Here is a 19,265-nt window from a genome sequence, read left to right on the forward strand (position 1 = left end):
ATGCCTGGCTAATTTTTTGTATTTTTAGTAGAGACGGGGTTTCACCATGTTAGCCAGGATGGTCTTGATCTCCTGACCTTGTGATTCAGCTGCCTCGGCCTCCCAAAGTGCTGGGATTACAGGCATGAGCCGCCACACCTGGCCAGTCATCAGAAAGATTTTTAATTACACTTACTGGACAAGAAAGTAGACCAATGATTTTGAGAAGTATTTCCAAAAAGGTTGAGAGGTTGCGACCTGACAACCTCTGGGTAGAACTGGGCCTACAGACTCATTTTGTTTGGCCTGTACAGTCCTCACTTTTTTCTTTTTCTTTTTTTTTTTTCTTTTTGGAGACGGAGTCTCGCTCTGTCGCCCAGGCTGGAGTGCAGTGGCGCGATCTTGGCTCACTGCAACCTCCGCCTCTGGGGTTCAAGCGATTCTCCTGACTCAGCCTCCCAAGTAGCTGAGACTACAGGCACACACTGCCACACCCGGCTAATTTTTTTTTTGTATTTTAGTAGAGACAGAGTTTCACTGTGTTGCCCAGGCTGATCTCGAACTCCTGAGGTCACCCAATCCACCTGCCTCAGCCTTCCAGAGTGCTAGGATTACAGGCGTCAGCCACCATGCCTGGCCTCACATTTTCAAGAATAATGACTTACTGTGTTTTTTTGAGATGTCATATTTTAAAGATCTGGATTGCCACCTATTTTTAAGCTATCAGGAAATCTGGCATTCCTAGGGACTTCTTTCTACATGGCAGATGCTGGCTGGAGCTGAATAGCAACTGTTCCCTTTCGAGGGGGCAGTTCCTGTCCAGGTGTCCACTGTCCCCATTCAAGCAGGTCCTTTACCTGCCAGGCTGCAGAGGCACTTGAGTTTGTAACCAGTGGATTAAATTCCATTTCTCACTTAACAAGAATATTCAGTTATCCAAAATATGCCTTCTCTTAGGCATTCAGGTGAGTCATGTAATTTTACTGGACTGGCTTAAAGAATAGTAAGTGTGAGTTTTGGTTTTGCCGTGTTCATAAATGTGGCCACCATGGCAAACTGTGTGGTTGAGCAACCCTCAACCTCGGGATGAGTTGCAAAGCCAGTTGAGAGATACAGTGTTTCTATTACATGGTTTCGGCAATGCTACCCAACAGATTTGCTGAGAAAGAGCAACTATTTCTAGACCCATTAAAGGTCTTGATTAAAAAACTGTACATCTGCCTGGCTGCCTCCTGTCAAGTTGCATTTTTATACAAATTTTTCCTCTTCTATTTCGGTTGATCTGAAGATGACAACGGCAACACGACAAGAAGTCCTTGGCCTCTACCGCAGCATTTTCAGGCTTGCAAGGAAATGGCAGGCGACATCAGGACAGATGGAAGACACCATCAAAGAAAAACAGTACATACTAAATGAAGCCAGAACGCTGTTCCGGAAAAACAAAAATGTAAGTAGGCCCCACTTGGAGGTTGCACAGGGGAGAGTTGGTCCTTATGATATATGTTTATTTCTTGTCGGTCCTTAATTGAAAGGCTGAGCCGCACAGTCACGGTGGCACAACGTGGGGCAGGAAGGGGCCAGTGCACAGCTTGGCTAGCTTGCCTGACCACTGGGAAGCCTGTGTTTCTTTCTTCACTTGTTCCAGGTCTCAAGCCAGCCAGTAAGTGGCTCAGTGTCCTCAGAAGACCCCATGAGCCAGGTGACATTAGTCAGGCCAATGAGTTTTCAGAGGAGGAGCCAGTCCTCATACTGTACCCGTTGCTGGCCACTCCCGTAGGAGATGTGCAGGAAAGTGGTTTTGTTGTTTTTTCAATTCATAAACTATTCAAAGCCTCTAAATATAAACCCATTTAGAAGGAAGAGAATAGGATTAAGACACAGGGTTCCCTTCATAACAGCTTTGAACTCAAGCCTCTTTGGCTGGCAGAGTGAGGTTGCCCTTTGGGACCACGGAACTGGGTAAAATAGTATCTCCATTAGCTGATTTACGGAAACTGCACATGCAGACAGCAGGGAGCCAGATTGGACCCATCCCTAGGAACCCTAAAACATTAGCTGTTAGCTCTGGGGAAGACCACCTGGCACTAAGCATGGAAAAGGCTTTCACGCCTGACTTCTCTTCCGCCTTCTCGCTGATCTAATGGATTCAGCGCTGTCACTGCTCCCCTCATGAAACCTCCTAACAGTCTAACCACTTTTCCCTTCCTGACCTCTGACTGTCTCTGTTCGGCCCTGTCATCACACACCTTCCTGCCAGCTACAGGGGTCCTCTGAAGGTCGGCCCTCTGTGCTGAGCCTGTGCAACATGCAGCCACCTTGTGGTTTAAGCCATCACATCTGAATCCCCGGCTTTGGCTGCTGCCTGGCCACCTGGAGGACCTCACCACAGCTTAATGGTCCAAAGCGGAATCATCTTTCTACAGTAGTGCCTCCCCTTCCCCACTGGTCCATTGGTGTCACAGCTCCTGTCACCACTTTGCAACTCTTTGTTCTCATTCCTCAACAAATACTTGATTGCCCACTGTGTGCCAAACACAAGACTAGATGTTGAGGACAAACATAAGCCAAACCAAGACAGAGCTGTCAAACTTTTATTCCTTTAATTGAAAGTGGATTACCATGATTTGACTATTTTGGAATTTCAAAAGCCCTTTGTTCCCCTTACTAAAGTTAGATGGAAAGAAATATAAAATTACAGTTGAGAAAGTGCCATGAAGGCTGGGCATGGTGGCTCACACCTGTAATCCTACCACTTTGGGAGGCCAAGGCTGGAGGATCGGTTGAGCCCAGGAGTTTGAGACCAACCTGGGCAACATAGCGAGTCCCTGTCTCTTAAAAAAAAAAGAAGAAAAGCATTACCAAAGAAACCCTCCTAATCTGCAGCAACTTCCCCTTCTCTGAATCCCTGATGCCCCTAGCTTTTCAAGGCTGACTTACTGAGGAAGTTTCTCTCTACCCTTCTGACCTTCCTCCAAACCCAGCTTCCCCAAGCTTTTTCTGCTCTTGGCATAGACCATGCTTGCCAAACCAGAGTATATGTACCCCATGGAGTCCTTAAACAATCCTCTAAGGAATGGAAATAAAATACAACTGCTATTTCTATTTATTCTTTCATCTTTCTAAAAAGTCTGTCTGGTACACAGTTACAATGAACTTGTTAGTACATATCTATAATTTATAAATTAATACATTTATAAATTAATATAAATACAAATATGGGGGCTATGGGCTCAGAAATTTTTTAATGAAAAGAGTAGGTGATCAGTCAGGTGTGGTGGCTCACGCCTGTAATCCTTACACTTTGGGAGGCTGAGGCTGGTGGATCACTTGAGGTCAGAAGTTCAAGACCAGCCTGGCCAATGTGGTGAAACCCTGTCTACTGAAAATACAAAAATTAGCTGGGTGTGGTTGCGCACACCTGTAATCCCAGCTACTCAGGAGGCTGAGGCACAAGAATTACTTGAATCCAGGAGGCAGAGGTTACAGTGAGCCAAGATCACGCCACTGCACCCCAGCCTGGGCAACAGAGCAAGACTGTCTCCAAAAAAAAACAAAAAAAGAGTAGATCAAAAGACTTGGAGGTCCCTAAATAGTTGTTTATATTCTCCTTTTTCTTCTTTATTTTATTTATGTTGGCATGATTTTCCCAACCAGATCATCAGTTCCTTGAACATATAGACAAGGTCTTGTACTTTTCTAGTCTATCCCAAGGGACCTCCTTGTAGTTGTCACTAAATGAATGAGCAGCTATAAATACTTTGATTTAACTGACCTCCTCCAGGAAATCTTCCTCAGTTTCTCTGCTTCCCCCTCAACCCCATGCTGGCTGCCTGTTCTGAATTCCTATAGCTGTCCGTAGCAGTCACTGCATCCATTGATTATATACCACTGTGCCTTTTCTGTAGCTTTAGGTATCAGAGTTGTTCTGCCCAAGTAATAACTTTGATAGTTGAAGGCACTGTCCAGCCTGCAGTGTTGGGGATATCATAGTACATGCCCAATAAACCTTTGCACGCTCACTCACCTGAAGACTGCTCAAGACTTTTCGGTTTTCAGTTTTTGCAATAACCCTTCCTTTGCCTCGGCTAGATTGGCTCAAGGAGGGTGAGCCAGAGGGAGGTGTATGTGCCACTGACGGTACATGAGATTATTTGGGAGTGGGTGGAAGAGGTACATGGGTTTTTAATTTTAAGATATGTACTTGCTTTAGCATGTGTTATAAAGGAAAGAGAATATTAGATCACAGTTTCACAAATACTGTTACTTAAGAGAGAGTTCATTTAATTAAAAATTCTAACATTAGAATAAGTAGTATGTGGATATGGCAGAATCGTGCAGCCAGCCCGTGAATGACTGAATTTGGAGTACTCTAGTCCAAGCTTGTTCAGATGGACAGCTGAAGCCCCAGAAGCCCCAGCCCCCTTAACTATATCTTTGTCAAGGGCTTTTTCTTTCTTCCTAGTCCCTCATGCAGACATAAGGAGTTTCTTGTAACTTTGATTGCTCTAAGAGTTTAATAATCCAAAGGTATCCCATGAACTGCTGTGAATCTCAGTGGGCAAACGGGAACATGGAACTCTTTTCCAACACAGAGCAAATCAGTGACTTCTGAGAAGCACAGAGGTCAGAAAGTCCCTCTGCCACAAGGGACTCACAGCTGTGGTTCTCTGCATTGCTGTTCCTGGAACTCTTCTCTGCTCTGTTCCATAGGACAGGAACGCCCTTGAAATTTCCAAGCCACATGGACCCAGACTTTGCTGTGTGGGTGTCATCTGGTGGTGATGCAATCCTAGCTCTGCTTTGAAGTCCACTTGCAAACTCCTAGCAGAGCCACGTCTCGATTCATTTTCCGTCCTCAGAATGAAAGAGTTTCGGCCAGGCGCGGTGGCTCAAGCCTGTGATCCCAGCACTTTGGGAGGCCGAGACGGGTGGATCACAAGGTCAGGAGATCGAGACCATCCTGGCTAACATGGTGAAACCCCGTCTCTACTAAAAAATACAAAAAACTAGCCGGGCGAGGTGGCAGGCGCCTGTAGTCCCAGCTACTCGGGAGGCTGAGGCAGGAGAATGGCATAAACCCGGGAGGCAGAGCTTGCAGTGAGCTGAGATCCGGCCACTGCACTCTAGCCTGGGCAACAGAGCGAGACTCCGTCTCAAAAAAAAAAAAAAAAAAAAAAAAAAAAAGAATGAAAGAGTTTCTCCCCTTTTCCTACTTGGCTGTTTGTGAGAAAGAACTTTTTATTCCTTTAATTGAAAGTAGATTACCATGATTTGACTATTTTGGAGTTTCAAAAGCCCTTTCTTCCCCTTACTAATGAGCCATGGCAGTGGACAGTTTCAGAGGCGTAGATCATTCTCCAGTGTCCTACTCTGGGGGTTTCAGGACAGCACTTGCGGAAACCATCGGGTTACTTTAAAGTTTAATCAGCATGAGGGGGGTGTGAAGACGCACTCTCAGTCAGTGTCGGTGGGAATATAATTTATGGATTGTTGGTAGGAATGTAAATTGGTGCAAACTCTAGAGAGTAATCTGGGAATATCTGTGAGAATTATAAATGCGTGTATCTATGGCCTTTGTCCTAGCAGTCCTCTCTCTCTAGGAATTCATCTTTTAGATACCTATGCATGTAAGCAAAGTAATTTTAGAGGGATCCATAGCAGAATCATTTATAATAGCAAAAAATTGGAAATAAGTATCCATGGGTAGGAGATTGGTTAAATTATAATAAAGCCTCTGTTGGAATTTTGTATAGCTGTTAAAAAGAAGGGGGCAGCTTTATAGATGGAATAGAGAAGGAACTTCAAGTTATGTTAATGAAAAAGCAAGGTTCAGAACAAAGGGAGCTATTGTTTGTGTGAGAAAAATAATCAGCTTCTATATACATGTGCATTTTCACATATACATAGAATACCCCTGCAAGAACACACAAGAAACTGCTAATTGTTGTCTCTCAGATGAAGAACTGGAAGAGAGGAGTAAGAGGGAAGCATAGTTTTTATGTTATATCCTTTTGTATTGTTTGAGTTATTTTTACCTACTTTAACGATTTTAAAAGTTTATCGTAAGCTTTAAAATTAAATTGCTTTTGATTTTCCAAATTAGCACCATTTAATTTACTGGCTAGTGAACTGAAAAAGTTTGAGAAAATGTATACCTATACTCTATGTACCATTAGAAATATACTATCAGCCTCATTTCTTTTTCCCTTTTAATAGCTCACAGACACAGACCTAATTAAACAGTGTATAGATGAATGCACAGCCAGGATTGAAATTGGACTGCATTACAAGATTCCTTATCCAAGGCCAGTAAGTGTGACTCCTGGTTAACAGGTGGTGGGTTATCATCAACCTGGTTATTTCCAAGAATGTGTAACAAGAGGGCAGGTGCTTGCTGAGAAGCCCAGAGCTGCTGTGGGAGGCGTGTTGGAAATAAGCTATCGTTGCATGCTGCCAGCCCATCACAACAAAGTAAAATGTCAATGAATGCCTGATGTATCCTCCTTATACAGCTTTCCACGTATGGAAAGGAAAACCAGCTCACACTGTAGAGCTTCTCTCTTTTCACTTTCATCTTTTTTATGGAAATGTGTTTTTTTAATTATAAAAGGTAGGTTTGTTGTTACTAAAAGAATAAAGTTCAAACATGAAAGGAATGCATAAAGTAGAAAGTAAAAATGGTCAAAAATTCTCATCCAGGCTAGGTGCTGTGGCTCATGCCTGTAATCCTAGCACTTTGGGAGGCCAAGGTGGGAGGATCACTTGAGGTTAGGAGTTCGAGACCAGCCTGAGCAACACAGTGAGACCCCATTGCTACACAAAATTTAAAAATTAGCCGGGCATAGTGACATACTCCTGTATTCCCAGCTGCTTGGGGGACTGAGGTGAGAGAATTGCTTCAGCCCCGGAGGTTGAGGCTGCAGTGACCCATGATCACACCACTGCACTGCAGCCTGGGAGACAGAGCAAGACCCTGTCTCAAAAAATAAATAAATAAAACTTAAATTTATCTAAATAAATTTAAAATAAAAATAAAATAAAATTATATAAATTTAATACATTCAGAATGTCAAGAAACAAATAATTTTCAAATTTGTATGAATTTAAAATAACAAATGTATACAAATTTTTTTCTTCCTCAAATTCTTTCATACCATAAATTTAAAACAATAATTTAATTTAAAATAAGTTTTAATTATTTATTTATTTATTTATTTTTATTTATCTGTGGGGACTGAGTCTTGCTCCATCACCCAGGCTGGGTACAGTGGTGTAGTCATGGCCCACTGCAGTCTTGACCTCCTGGGCTGAAGCGATTCTCCCACCTCACTTCCCCAAGTAGCTGGGACTACAAGCATGTGCCACCACTTATGTTTTAATTTTTTGTAGAAATGGGGGTCTCACTATGTTGCCCAGGCTGGTCTTGAACTCCTGGACTCAAGCAATCCTCCCGCCTCAGCCTCCCTAAGCTCTGGGATAATAGGCATGAGCCACTGTGCCTGGCCAAAATTCTTTTTTGTTTGTTTGTTTTTTGGAGACAGAGTCTTACTGTGTCGCCCAGGCTGGAGTGCAGCATGATTTCTGCTCACTGCAACCTCTGCCTTCCCAGTTTGAGTGATTCTCATGCCTCAGCCTCTCGAATAGGTGGAACTACAGTCATGTGCCACCACACCCAGCTAATTTTTTGTATTTTAATAGAAACAGGATTTCACCATGTTGCCCAGGCTGATCTTGAACTCCTGAGCTTAGGCAGTCTGCCCATCGTGACCTCCAAAAGAGCTAAGATGACAGGCCTGAGCCACTGCACCCAGCCCAAAATTCTTAAAAAAAAAAAAAAATTCTCATTGTGTAGAGGGTGACCACTTTAACTGTTAAATGGAAAATTGCCAGTATTCAACTCTTTTAGCTACAAAAACAGCAATTTTATATTGTAGTGGCTCAACCTAGTTAGTTTGGTAGTACACCTTTTTAGTCTTTTTTTCTATATTCATGTACCTATATTTTCTTTACATATGTAGGATTCTGGATATAATGTTTTACTGCTTGCTTACTTTACTTCATGTCTTCCACACATCTTTGTATGTAGCTCTCCCTCAATTTTTTTTTTTTCTTTTTTGAGACAGAGTCTCACTGTCACCCAGTCTGGAGTGCAGTGGCACAATCTTGGCTCACTGCAGCCTCCTGGGTTCAAGGGATTCGCCTGCCTCAGCCTCCTGAGTAGCTGGGATTACAGATTACAGGTGCACCACCACAGCCAGCTAATTTTTGTATTTTTAGTAGTAACAGGATTTCACCATGTTGGCCAGGCTGGTCTCGAACTCCTGGCCTCAAGTGATCGGCTTGCCTTGGCCTCCCAAAGTGCTGGGATTATAGGCGTGAGTCACCACACCCAGCCCAATCTTTTTTAAATGATTGCATTGTATGCTATTGTAAGAATGTGCCATTGTATTAGGGTTCTTCAAAGAAACAGAACCAGTAGAATGAAGATATGTAGATACAGAGACAGCTAGATGTATATGTGAAGAGATTTATTATGAGGAATTGGCTCTCTATATATCTAGACAGAGATATGTCTAGATAGGCCTGAAAGGATTTTTTTTTTTTTTTTTTTGAGACAGTCTCGCACTGTCACTCGGGCTGGAGTGCAGTGGCACGATCTCAGCTCACTACAACCTCCACCTCCCGGGTTCAAGCGATTCTCCTGTCTCACCCTCCCAAGTAGCTGGGATTACAGGCCCCCACCACCATGCCCAGCTAATTTTGTGTATTTTTAGTAGATATAGGGTTTCACTATGTTGGCCAGGCTGGTTTCAAACTCCTGACTTCGTGATCCACCCGCCTCGGCTTCCCAAAGTGTTGGGATTACAGGCGTGAGCCACTGTGCTCAGCCGAAAGGAGATTTATAATAAGGAATTGGTGCATGTGATTATAGAGGCTGAGAAGTCCTAGGATTTGCCATCTTCAAGCTGGAGACCCAGAAGAAAGCTGGTGCTATTACTCAGTTTGAGTCCACAAGCCTGAGAACCCAAGGGGCCCATGGTAGAAATCCCCAGTCTGAGGCCCAGAGAAGATGAGGTGTCGCAGCTCAAACAGGCAGGAAGCAAAAGGAGCTGCTTCCCCTTCTTCTGCCTCTTTGTTCTATTCAGGCCTTCCATGGTTTGGATGATGCCCATTCACATTGGGGAGGGCCATCTGCTTTACTGAGTCCACTGATTCAAATGCTAATCTCATCCAGAAACACCCTCACAGATACACCTAGAAATGATGTTTAATCTGAGCACCCATTGCCCATCAGATTGACACAAAAAATTAAGCATCCTAGGCCAGGCACTGTGGCTCATGCCTGTAATCCCAGCACTATGGGAAGCCAAGGCAGGTGGATCACTTGAGGTCAGGAATTCGAGACCAGCCCGGCCAGCATGACAAAACCCCATATCTATTAAAAATACAAAAATTAGCCGGGCGTGGTGGCGAGCACCTGTAATCTCAGCTACTGGGAAGGCTGAGGCACAAGAATCACTTGGACCTGGGAGGTGGAGGTTGCAGTGAGCTGAGATCATGCCACTGCACTCCAGCCTGGGTGACAGAGTGAAACAGTGTCTCAAAAAAAAAAAGAAAGAAAGAAAAATTAACCATCCCAGCCACAATTTAACCAGCCCCTCTATTGGTAGGCATTTAGTTTGATCCCAGTTTTCCACTATGCACAGAACATCTTTGTATACACACACTTTTCTCCCCTTCTTTGGATTCTCAACTTGCTCTGTGATCCATGCTTGTTTTTTCTCCTCTATGTAGGCAATATAGCAAAGAGCACAGGCTCTGGAATCTGACAGATCTGGTTCAAATCCTGGCTTCCCTTCTTAATGTATAACCTTAAGCAAGTTATTTAACTTCTCTGAGGTTTCATTTCCTCATCTGTAAATATTAGAATAATAATCTCTTATGCGGTTATTGTAGGATTAATGTGTGTAAAGAAACGAATCAATGTAGGTGTAACACTTAGCAGAGGACATGGTACTTCCTGAGTAGATCCTTAGTGAATACGAGCTGCTGCAATGATTATGAGTATGATTCTTCATATTATTGTTCTTATTATTCAGATTCATCTGCCTCCAATGGGCCTTACCCCACTCCAAGGCCGGGGACTTCGAAGCCAAGAGAAACTGAGGAAACTTTCCAAACCAGTATATCTCAGATCTCATGATGAAGTTTCCTAATCTAGAGGAAAGTTTATTTCTGCAAGTGATGAGCCAACTCGTTCTTGAATGTAAACCAGATGGCAAAACACTTCTTGATTAGGGGCAAAAATTCAAATATCTTCTTAAAACCTCCACAATTGATTCTCACCCATGATGTGCACTTCGATATCCCTAGAGTTTCTCAGCGTCTTTCTTCCTGAGTGGATGGCATTATCCATAGAGGTCATGGGCTTTACATCCTCACTGCAGTCACCTTTGGAAACAAGACTAAGGCCTGTACAAGGGAGGTGGAAGGGTGCAAGAGCTGTTGATGGGAATGCCATTCACCACACATGCCAGCTGATGCAAAGAAATTTGCCAGTCACTGGAAGTTACTGTGGCTACTGTAAAACTATGTACCACTCTCAGAATATTCTTAGGCTTTTTATTTTTTTTAAGCTATAGATTTGCTTAAAAGTGAGGTTTTTTGTGTGTGTGCTTTTTTGTTGTCTTTTGACCCTTCCAGTTTCCAGATAAACTTATCTTAAAAAGTTTGGTTTTTCATGGAAATTGTATGAGATTTCTGCCTTAACTAAATGCATATATTCCTTATCTTAAAGCCTGTCCCTACTTAGGATGCACGTATAGGATCTGAAAAGCTCACTTTAAACTCATACTGCATTCTTTACGAGTATTTTACATTAACATAACTGAAAAGTGCAAGGCCCAGGCTGCCTTTCAAATTATGTTTAAACAGAAATGGGACAAATAGACTTGAAAATAGAACAGATTTATTCTACCCCTGCAAGGGTACACTCAGGTGAGAGTCCCTTGGTGAGTCATTTGTACATCAGTGTCATTTCTTCTTACCTCCGAAGAAGATGGGCATCACCAATAAAGACAAAGCACTATCAATTTTTATCTCTCTATTCTTTTTCAAAGTGGACTCCTGACCCTTAGAAGCGACAGTTGGAACCTACTCCTATGAGGAGGAGCACATGTTTTCACACTCAAGGTAACTTATCACAGGGTTTGGCAAAGACATAGAGAACAGATATGATGCTGTATCAGCGGAGTAATGGTATATGCACACATATATGCATATGTATATATATGCATACGTATATATGCATGTGTATATATGCATACATACACATACATATATATAATTTTTATTTATTTATTTATTTATTTATTTTTTGAGACGGAGTTTTGCTGACGTTGCCCAGGCTGGAATGCAATGGTGCAATCTCGGCTCACCGCAACCTCCGCCTCTCGGGTTTAAGCGATTCTCCTGCGTCAGCCTCCCGAGTAGCTGGGATTACAGGCATGCGCCACCATGCCTGGCTAATTTTGTATTTTTAGTAGAAATGGGGTTTCTCCAGTTGGCCAGGCTGGTCTCGAACTCCTGACCTCAGGTGATCCACCTGCCTCAACCTCCCCAAGTGCTGGGATTATAGGCATGAGCCACCACGCCCGGCCTCAGTATGTGCATATTTAACACAAATGCAACTAGTACACTTTGTGCTGCTGTAATAGAATATCTAACACTAGGTACTTCATAAAGAACATAGGTTTATTTATTAACAGTGCTGGAGGCCAGGAACTACAAGGTCGAGGGGTCTGCACCTGGTGAGGGCCATGTTGCTGTGTCGTTATATGGCAGAAGGCATCCCATGGTGAGAGAGAGCCAGAGAGGGCCAAACTCACTTTTATAACAAACCCAGTCTCATGATAATGAATGCACACCTGCCATTATGACATCAGTTCACTCATGAGGGCAGCGTTCTCATGATCTAATCCTCTCTTAAAAGCCCACTTCTCAACACTGTTGCATTGGGGGTTAAGTTTCCAACGCATGAACTTCAGACGACACATTAAAATCATAGCATTCTATCCCTGGCCCCCAAAACTCATATCCTCACATGCAAAATACATTCATTCTATCCCAGTAGCCCAGAAGTTTCAACTTCTTTCCGTGTGAACTCAGAAGTCCAAATTCCAGACTCATCTAAATCAGATATGGGTGAGGCTCAAGGCACAATTCATCCTGAGGTAAATTTCCCTCCAGCTGTGGGCCTGTTTTATCTACTTCCAGGATACAGTTGCAGGACAGGCATCAAATAGACATTCCTATCCCGAAAGGAAGAAACAGGCAAGAAGAAAGGAGTAACTGGTCCCAAGTGAGTGTAAAACCCAAAAGAGGAAACTATTAAATCTTAAGATAGGCCAGATGTGGTGGCTCACACCTGTAATCCCAGCACTTGGGGAGGCTGAGGCGGGCGGATCACGATGTCAAGACATCCAGACCATCCTGGCCAACATGACGAAACCCTGTCTTTACTAATAAGTACAAAAATTAGCTGGGTGTGGTGGCACACGCCTGTAACCCCAGCTACTCAGGAGGCTGAGTCAGGAGAATCGCTTGAACCCAGGAGGCAGAGGTTGCAGTGAGCCAAGATCATGCCACTGCACTCCAGCCTGGCAACAGAGCGAGACTCCATCTCAAAAAAAAAAAAACTTCAGATATCAGAATAATCGTCTTTGACTGCATGTCCCACATCCTGGGCACACTGGGTTGGGAACTGACCCCCCCCAAGGCCTTAGGCAGCTGGGCTCAGTCTACCCAGCATCTCATGGGTTGGAATCTCATCCCTGTAGCTTTCCCAGGCTGGAGGTACACACTGGCAGCCTTACTGTTTGGGGCTTCAAGAACTGCCCCACTCTCATGGCTCCACTAGCCTTTGCCCTAGTGGGGACTCTGAAATGGCCCTGCCCCCGTGATACATCTCTTCCTGAGTCCCCCGACTGTCTGCAGCATCCTTTGAGACAGAGGTGGAGCCTGCCAAAGCACCACAGCACTTGTGTTCTGTGCACCTGTAGAATGAGCATCACATGGATGCTGCCAAGGTTCACGGCTTGTACTTTTTAAAAGTTATCTTTTTAATTGACACATCGTATCTAAACAGAAATGGGACAAATTGTACATTATAATTGTACCTATTTATAGGGTGCAATTTGATGTTGCAATACATATATATATTGTATACTGATCTACAGCTTGTACTTTCTGGAGTGGCAGGTCAAGCCCCATGTGGGTCCACTTGAGCTATGGCTGGGGTACCTGAGCTTGGAACTTATCTGCACCTCTCTGGAAAACTCGCCCTCAAGGTCCTAGCTTGCCTCAAAGATCTCTCAAATGCCTTTGGGGTTATTTTCCCATCTTGATGAATAAAACCTGGCTTCCTTCTACTCATGTTAATCTCTTTTAAAAGGGCTGCTTGGCCAAACCCTTAATTTTCTCTACTGAACATGCTTTTTAAAAAGTATTTATGGCCAGGCATGGTGGCTCATGCCTGTAATCCCAGCACTTTGGGAGGCTGAGGTGGGTGGATCACCTGAGATCAGGCCAACATGGCAAAACCCCATCTCTACTAAAAATACAAAAATTAGCCGGGCGTGGTGGCGGGCACCTGTAATCCCAGATACTCAGGAGGCTGAGGCAGAAGAATTGCTTGAACCCAGGAGGTGGAGGTTGCAGTGAGCAGAGATCATGCCACGTCATTCCAGCCTGGACAACAGGCTGAGAATTTTCCAAATCTTATTCTGTTTCCCTTTTCATTACACATTCCAGCTTTAAGTCATTTCTTTCTTCTCTCATTTTATTATAAGCCACCAAAAGAAGCCATTCAATGCCTTGAATGCTTTGCTGCTTAGATTTTTTTTTTTTTTTTTTTTGCCAGATATGTTCATCACTCTTTATTTTTGTTTTTTTTTTGAGACGGAGTCTTGCTCTGTCGCCTGGGCTAGAGTGCAGTGGCCGGATCTCAGCTCACTGCAAGCTCCGCCTCCCGGGTTTACGCCATTCTCCTGCCTCAGCCTCCCGAGTAGCTGGGACTACAGGCGCCCGCCACCTCGCCCGGCTAGTTTTTTGTAATTTTTAGTAGAGACGGGGTTTCACCGTGTTAGCCAGGATGGTCTCGATCTCCTGACCTTGTGATCCACCTGTCTCGGCCTCCCAAAGTGCTGGGATTACAGGCTTGAGCCACCGCGCCCGGCATGTTCATCACTCTTAAGTTCTGCCTTCCACAAAGTCCTAGGACATAGACACCGTTCCACCAAGTTCTTTGCAACTGTATAACAAAGATGGACTTTACTCCAGTTTCTAATACCTTGTTCCTCATTTCCATCTGAAACCTCATCAGAATGGTCTTTCCTGTTTTCTACCAACATTTTGATCACAACCACTTAAGTAGTCTCTAGAAGAGTTAGGCTCCTACTACAGCTTCTGTCTTCTGAACCCTCACCAGAACTGCCCTTAATGCTCCATTCACAACAATCCAGGCTTTTTCTAGCCTGCTCCTCCAAATTCTTCCAGCCTCTACCCATTACCCAGTTCCAAAGCTGCCTCCACATTTTCAGATTGTTGTTATTGCAGAAGCCCTACTTCTTGGTACCAGTTTTCTGTCTTAGTTCATTTCGTGCTGCTATAACAGAATACCTGAGACTGGGTCATTCATAAAGAACAGAGATTTCTCTCTTACAGTTCTAGAGGCTAGGAAGTCCATATTTGAGGAGCCCACATCTGGCGAGAGCCTTCTTTCTGTGTCATAATATGGCAGAAGTCATCACATGGTGAAAGACAGAGCTGAACTGACTTTTATTTTTTAATTTTTATTTATATATTTCCTCTGATAGGGAGTTTTGCCTTTGTTGCCCAGGCTGGAGTGCAATGGCACGATCTCGGCTCACTGCAGCCTCTGCCTCCCAGGTTCAAGCGATTCTCTTGCCTCGGCCTCCCGAACAGCTGGGATTACAGGCACCTGCCACCACACTCGGCTAATTTTTTGGGTTTTTGTTGTTGTTGTTGTTGTTTTGAGACAGAGTCTCGCTCTGTCACCCAGGCTAGAAGGCTAGAGGGCAGTGGCACGATCTCGGCTCACTGCAAGCTCCACCTCCGGGGTTCATGCCATCCTCCTGCCTTAGCCTCCCAAGTAGCTGGGACTACAGGCACCAGCCACCACTCCTGGCTAATTTACTTGGTTATTTATTTATTTGTATTTTTAGTAGAGATGGGGTTTCACTATGTTGGCCAGGCTGGTCTCAAACTCCAGACCTCAGATGATCCACCCGCCTCGGCCTCCTGAAGTGCTGGGATTACAGGAGTGAGCCACTGCGCCCGGCCTGAACTGACTTTTATAACAAACCCACTCTGGCAGTAACATTAATCTGTGCCCTCCTGACCTAGTCACCTAATGGTTGCACTTCTCAACACTTTTGCTTGGGGATTTTCTAATACATAAACTTTGGGGGACACATTCAAACCATAGCAAAGCCTTTGGCGAAGAGAGACAGAGAAATGTAAATATGCTGGCAGGTGTTCTGGCCTTCCCATGGCCATTCAGTGAGCACATAGCCCAGCCTACCTTGAACTGGAGACATGAATCTGCCGTTCCTTCAGCCACTCTCCTTCCAGCTGGTCTCATTGTGGAGGCATTTCCCTGTCCAGAGGTGGTTCTAATGTCTAAAGTTAATTTTTTCCCATGCAACATAGAGCTTACGAAATCAAGCCAAGTACTTCATCTGGTGGTCAGCCAGTGAAACCAATCAGTTTCTGCATTGGAGGAAAAACTGGCTGTGTTGGACCAACTGAGATATGTCTCCCATCTCCATCATGGGAGATGGGAACGTTCCTTTCTAAGTAACTCAAGGTGATTTTGATTATTTGCATTTTTGCCTTACTTTACTGAGTGTAGAAATCAGCCTTCTCACCCAGCCTTTTCAGGATGGAAGTCCATCTCATTGCTAGACAGACTTTGGGTATCTTCCATTTTCCTTAATGTGAGTATTACATGCCTAGCCCCTTTGCAAACATGCATATACTGTTACACAAAAGCATAATTGTCGATTTACTCTCAAACCTTCCATGTAACCTGTGCTCTGTTCTTAATAGCATTTTCCTCACTTTCTCTCCAAAACAATAAAATCCCCATCTTGAGTCTCTCAGAGGCAGAACCCACCTTCCCTACATCCCCACCTTCAATATAATTATCTGCCAACACTGATAAGGACTGAATATAACTGCTGACTCAAGAGCTAGATTTTTTTTTTTTTTTTGAGACAATTTCGCTCTTGTCACCCAGGCTGGAGTACAATGGCCCAGTCTCGGCTCACTGCAACCTCCACCTCCTGGGTTCAAGCGATTCTCGTGCCTCAGTCTCCTGAGTAGCTGGGATTACAGACGCCCGCCACCACATCCAGCTAATTTTTGTATTTTTAGTGGAGACGACATTTCACCATGTTGGCCAATATAATCTTGAACTCTTGACCTCGGGTGATCTGCCTGCCTCGGCCTCTCAAAGTGCTGGGATTACAGGGGTGAGCCACTGCACCCGGTCCCCAAGAGCTAGATTTTTAAAGAACAAGGACTAGCTTGGTAACGAGGTTTGTCTGATGTCATCTGCTGAGCTATTTATAGGCAGGGCCTTCTGCTTCTCACCAAGCTGATCTCTGGCCATCTCTTCCCCAGGACTCCAGCCTCTAACTCACCATGATTTCTGAAGAGCATATTGCTCTTTCACAGGAGGAGACATTAACTACCACATTGGCCTGAATAGAAAATGACCTCAAATTTCAGGCAGTCTTTCTCTTCAAAGTGGAGAACATTTTTTAAATTACAAAAATGTAATCCATCATAAGAAAACAGTCTGTCCCTTGACCCTTGAGGAATGAGACCAGTCCCTGCCTCCCTCAGCTTTTTGTTGCTGAAGCTATGGTTGGAGAACTATAATTAAAACTCAGTTGTTCTCTTAGCAACCCCCTCACTGACAGCTCCTTTACAGCTTGTGTTGTGACTTACCTACCAGTCCAAGATTCAGGGATTTGAGATCCTGACCATCCTTCTATCCAAAATGACTCACAATCTTATTTGGAACAATAGGGTAGTTCTAGCTATCTGTTCATTCTGATTTTTTCCCCATTGGAAAAATTTTCTTGAAAAAATAGCTGTTGGCTGGGCACAGTGGCGCACGCCTGTAATCCCAGCACTTTGGGAGGCCGAGACGGGTGCATCACTTGAGGTCAGGAGTTTGAGACCACCCTGGCCAACATGGTGAAACCCTATCTCTACTAAAAATATAAAAATTAACCAGGCACGGTGGCAGGCACCTGTAATCCCAGCTACATGGGAGGCTGAGGCAGGAGAATCACCTAAACCTGGGAGGCAAAGGTTCCAGTGAGCCGAAATCGTGCCACTGCACTCCAGCCTAGGTGAGAGGACAAGACTCTGTCTCAAAAAAAAAAAAAAAAAATCAAAGACCCTGATTCAAAACATTTCTTCTAGTGAAGAGGCAGAGAAGCCAAGGCCAGACACGTGAAGACCCTCCCTGCCCAAAGAGTCTCATGTCTTTGTTCAACTACGAAGTGACCACGACAGGGCCCTGAAATAAGCCACTTAGTGGCAAAAGGCTACATGAGAGAGTTAGTGAAGAAGTAATGCATCAAGAATGTGATTTTTATCTCCCTCAAGAGTCTCTTCCAGCTGGCCCTGGGGAGAAGCAAGTGATTGAAATTTCTTGGACACAGTTGTATAGTTGGAGCTACACATCTCTTCTAAGATTCTACATCAAAACAGAGCCAAGTCCTTGGCAGGGAGGGAGCATGTGGCAGTGAAAAATGCATGGGTTCAAGAGCCAGACCAGTACAAACCAGGCTTTGCAGTGTGAAAAAGCGGGGCAATTTTAGAGAAGATAATCTCTCCGAACCGCCAAGGGAGAGGACAGTCATTTCCACCACAGGGGATCAAGTGAGAAATCTAAAGGCCTGGGCACGAAGCATGCCATATAGTAGGCATGCAATAAATATTGCTTCTCTCACCTCCCCTTTCCTCCGGAAATTTCCACCCATCTGTGCAGGCTAGTAGAGAAGCGATTGCGTCCCAGTTCTATCACTGACTAGCTGTGGAACTTTGAGCTAGTTATTTTTCTAAATCTCTGCATTTTCCTCTGTAAAGTGGAAATGATGATAATACCTCCCATCTAAGATTGTTGTGAAAAGTGCATTTTATTTTATTTTTTACCCTTAAATACCAAAAAGAGTCCATTTTTAAATATATCAAGGGCCTTAGCAAATAAAAGTGGCCCAAACCTCTGTCAACCTTTGAGAGGCCTTGGTGGTAGCCCTTATGGATATACTAGGAAAGAAGTGATTGAAATTCAATGACAGTTACAGCAAAATAAGAAGAAAAAAATAAGGCCGGGTGCGATGGCTCACAACTTTAATCCCAGCACTTTGGGAGGCCAAGGTGGGTGGATCACTTGAGGCCAGGAGTTCAAGACCAGCCTGGCCAACACGACAAAACCCCGTCTCTACTAAAAATGCAAAAATTAGCCAGGCGTGGTGGTGCATGCCTGTAATCCCAGCTATTTGGGAGGCTGAGGCATGAGAATCACTTGAACCTGGGAGGCGGAGGTTGCAGTGAGCTGAGACTGTGCCACTGCACTCCAGCCGGGGCTGCAGAGCGAGAAACTGTCTCAGAAGAAGAAAATCACCCTAAGGGAGCTTAGCCAACTAACCAAGAGTCTATTTTGAAGAGTCCCACTGCCTTTGTTCAAATACTACTTGAGTAGCTATCTGATTTGGGGCAGATTACTTACCTTCTCTGTATCATGGTTTCTGCAGCCATAAAATGAGGATAATAGTAAGAATGTACTTTATAGAGTTGCTGTGAAATAGCAATTGCTCTGTTAATATAATTGTTGTCATCAACATCACCACCACCACTGTCATCAAGAATGAAATGCCTTTTGGCCAGGCGCGTTGGTGCCTGTAATCCCAGCACTTTGGGAGGCCGAGTGGGGGCGGATTGCCTGAGCTCAAGAGTTCGAGACCAGCCTGGGCAACATGGTGAAAGCCCTGTCTCTATTAAAAATACAAACAAAAAGTAGCCTGGCATGGTGGTGCGTGCCTGTAATCCCAGCTTCTCAGGAGGCTGAGGCACGAGAATCACTTGAACCTGGAAGGCAGAAGGTGCAGTGAGCTGAGATCACGCCACTGCACTCCAGCCTGGGTGACACAGCAATGTCTCAAAACAAAACAAAGCAAAACAAA

At 44.3% G+C, this 19,265-nt stretch overlaps 1 protein-coding gene across 8 annotated transcripts in view; it reads left to right on the forward strand.

Annotated features, from left to right (window-relative positions):
• Positions 1-11,072, forward strand: part of LYRM1 (LYR motif containing 1) — a 25,245-nt gene extending 14,173 nt beyond the window's left edge. For all 8 annotated transcript variants that reach the window (XM_011931881.1, XM_011931880.1, XM_011931886.1 and 5 more), the window contains 3 exons: positions 1,268-1,426; positions 6,196-6,288; positions 10,080-11,072. In XM_011931881.1, the coding sequence (XP_011787271.1) occupies positions 1,268-1,426; positions 6,196-6,288; positions 10,080-10,196 (369 nt within the window). In that variant the 3' untranslated portion in view covers positions 10,197-11,072. The remainder of the gene's footprint in view (positions 1-1,267; positions 1,427-6,195; positions 6,289-10,079) is intronic.
• Positions 11,073-19,265: the final 8,193 nt, after the last annotated feature.

This window comes from Colobus angolensis, unplaced genomic scaffold (assembly GCF_000951035.1).
Source record: "Colobus angolensis palliatus isolate OR3802 unplaced genomic scaffold, Cang.pa_1.0 Scaffold92, whole genome shotgun sequence".
Taxonomy (NCBI): domain Eukaryota; kingdom Metazoa; phylum Chordata; class Mammalia; order Primates; family Cercopithecidae; genus Colobus; species Colobus angolensis.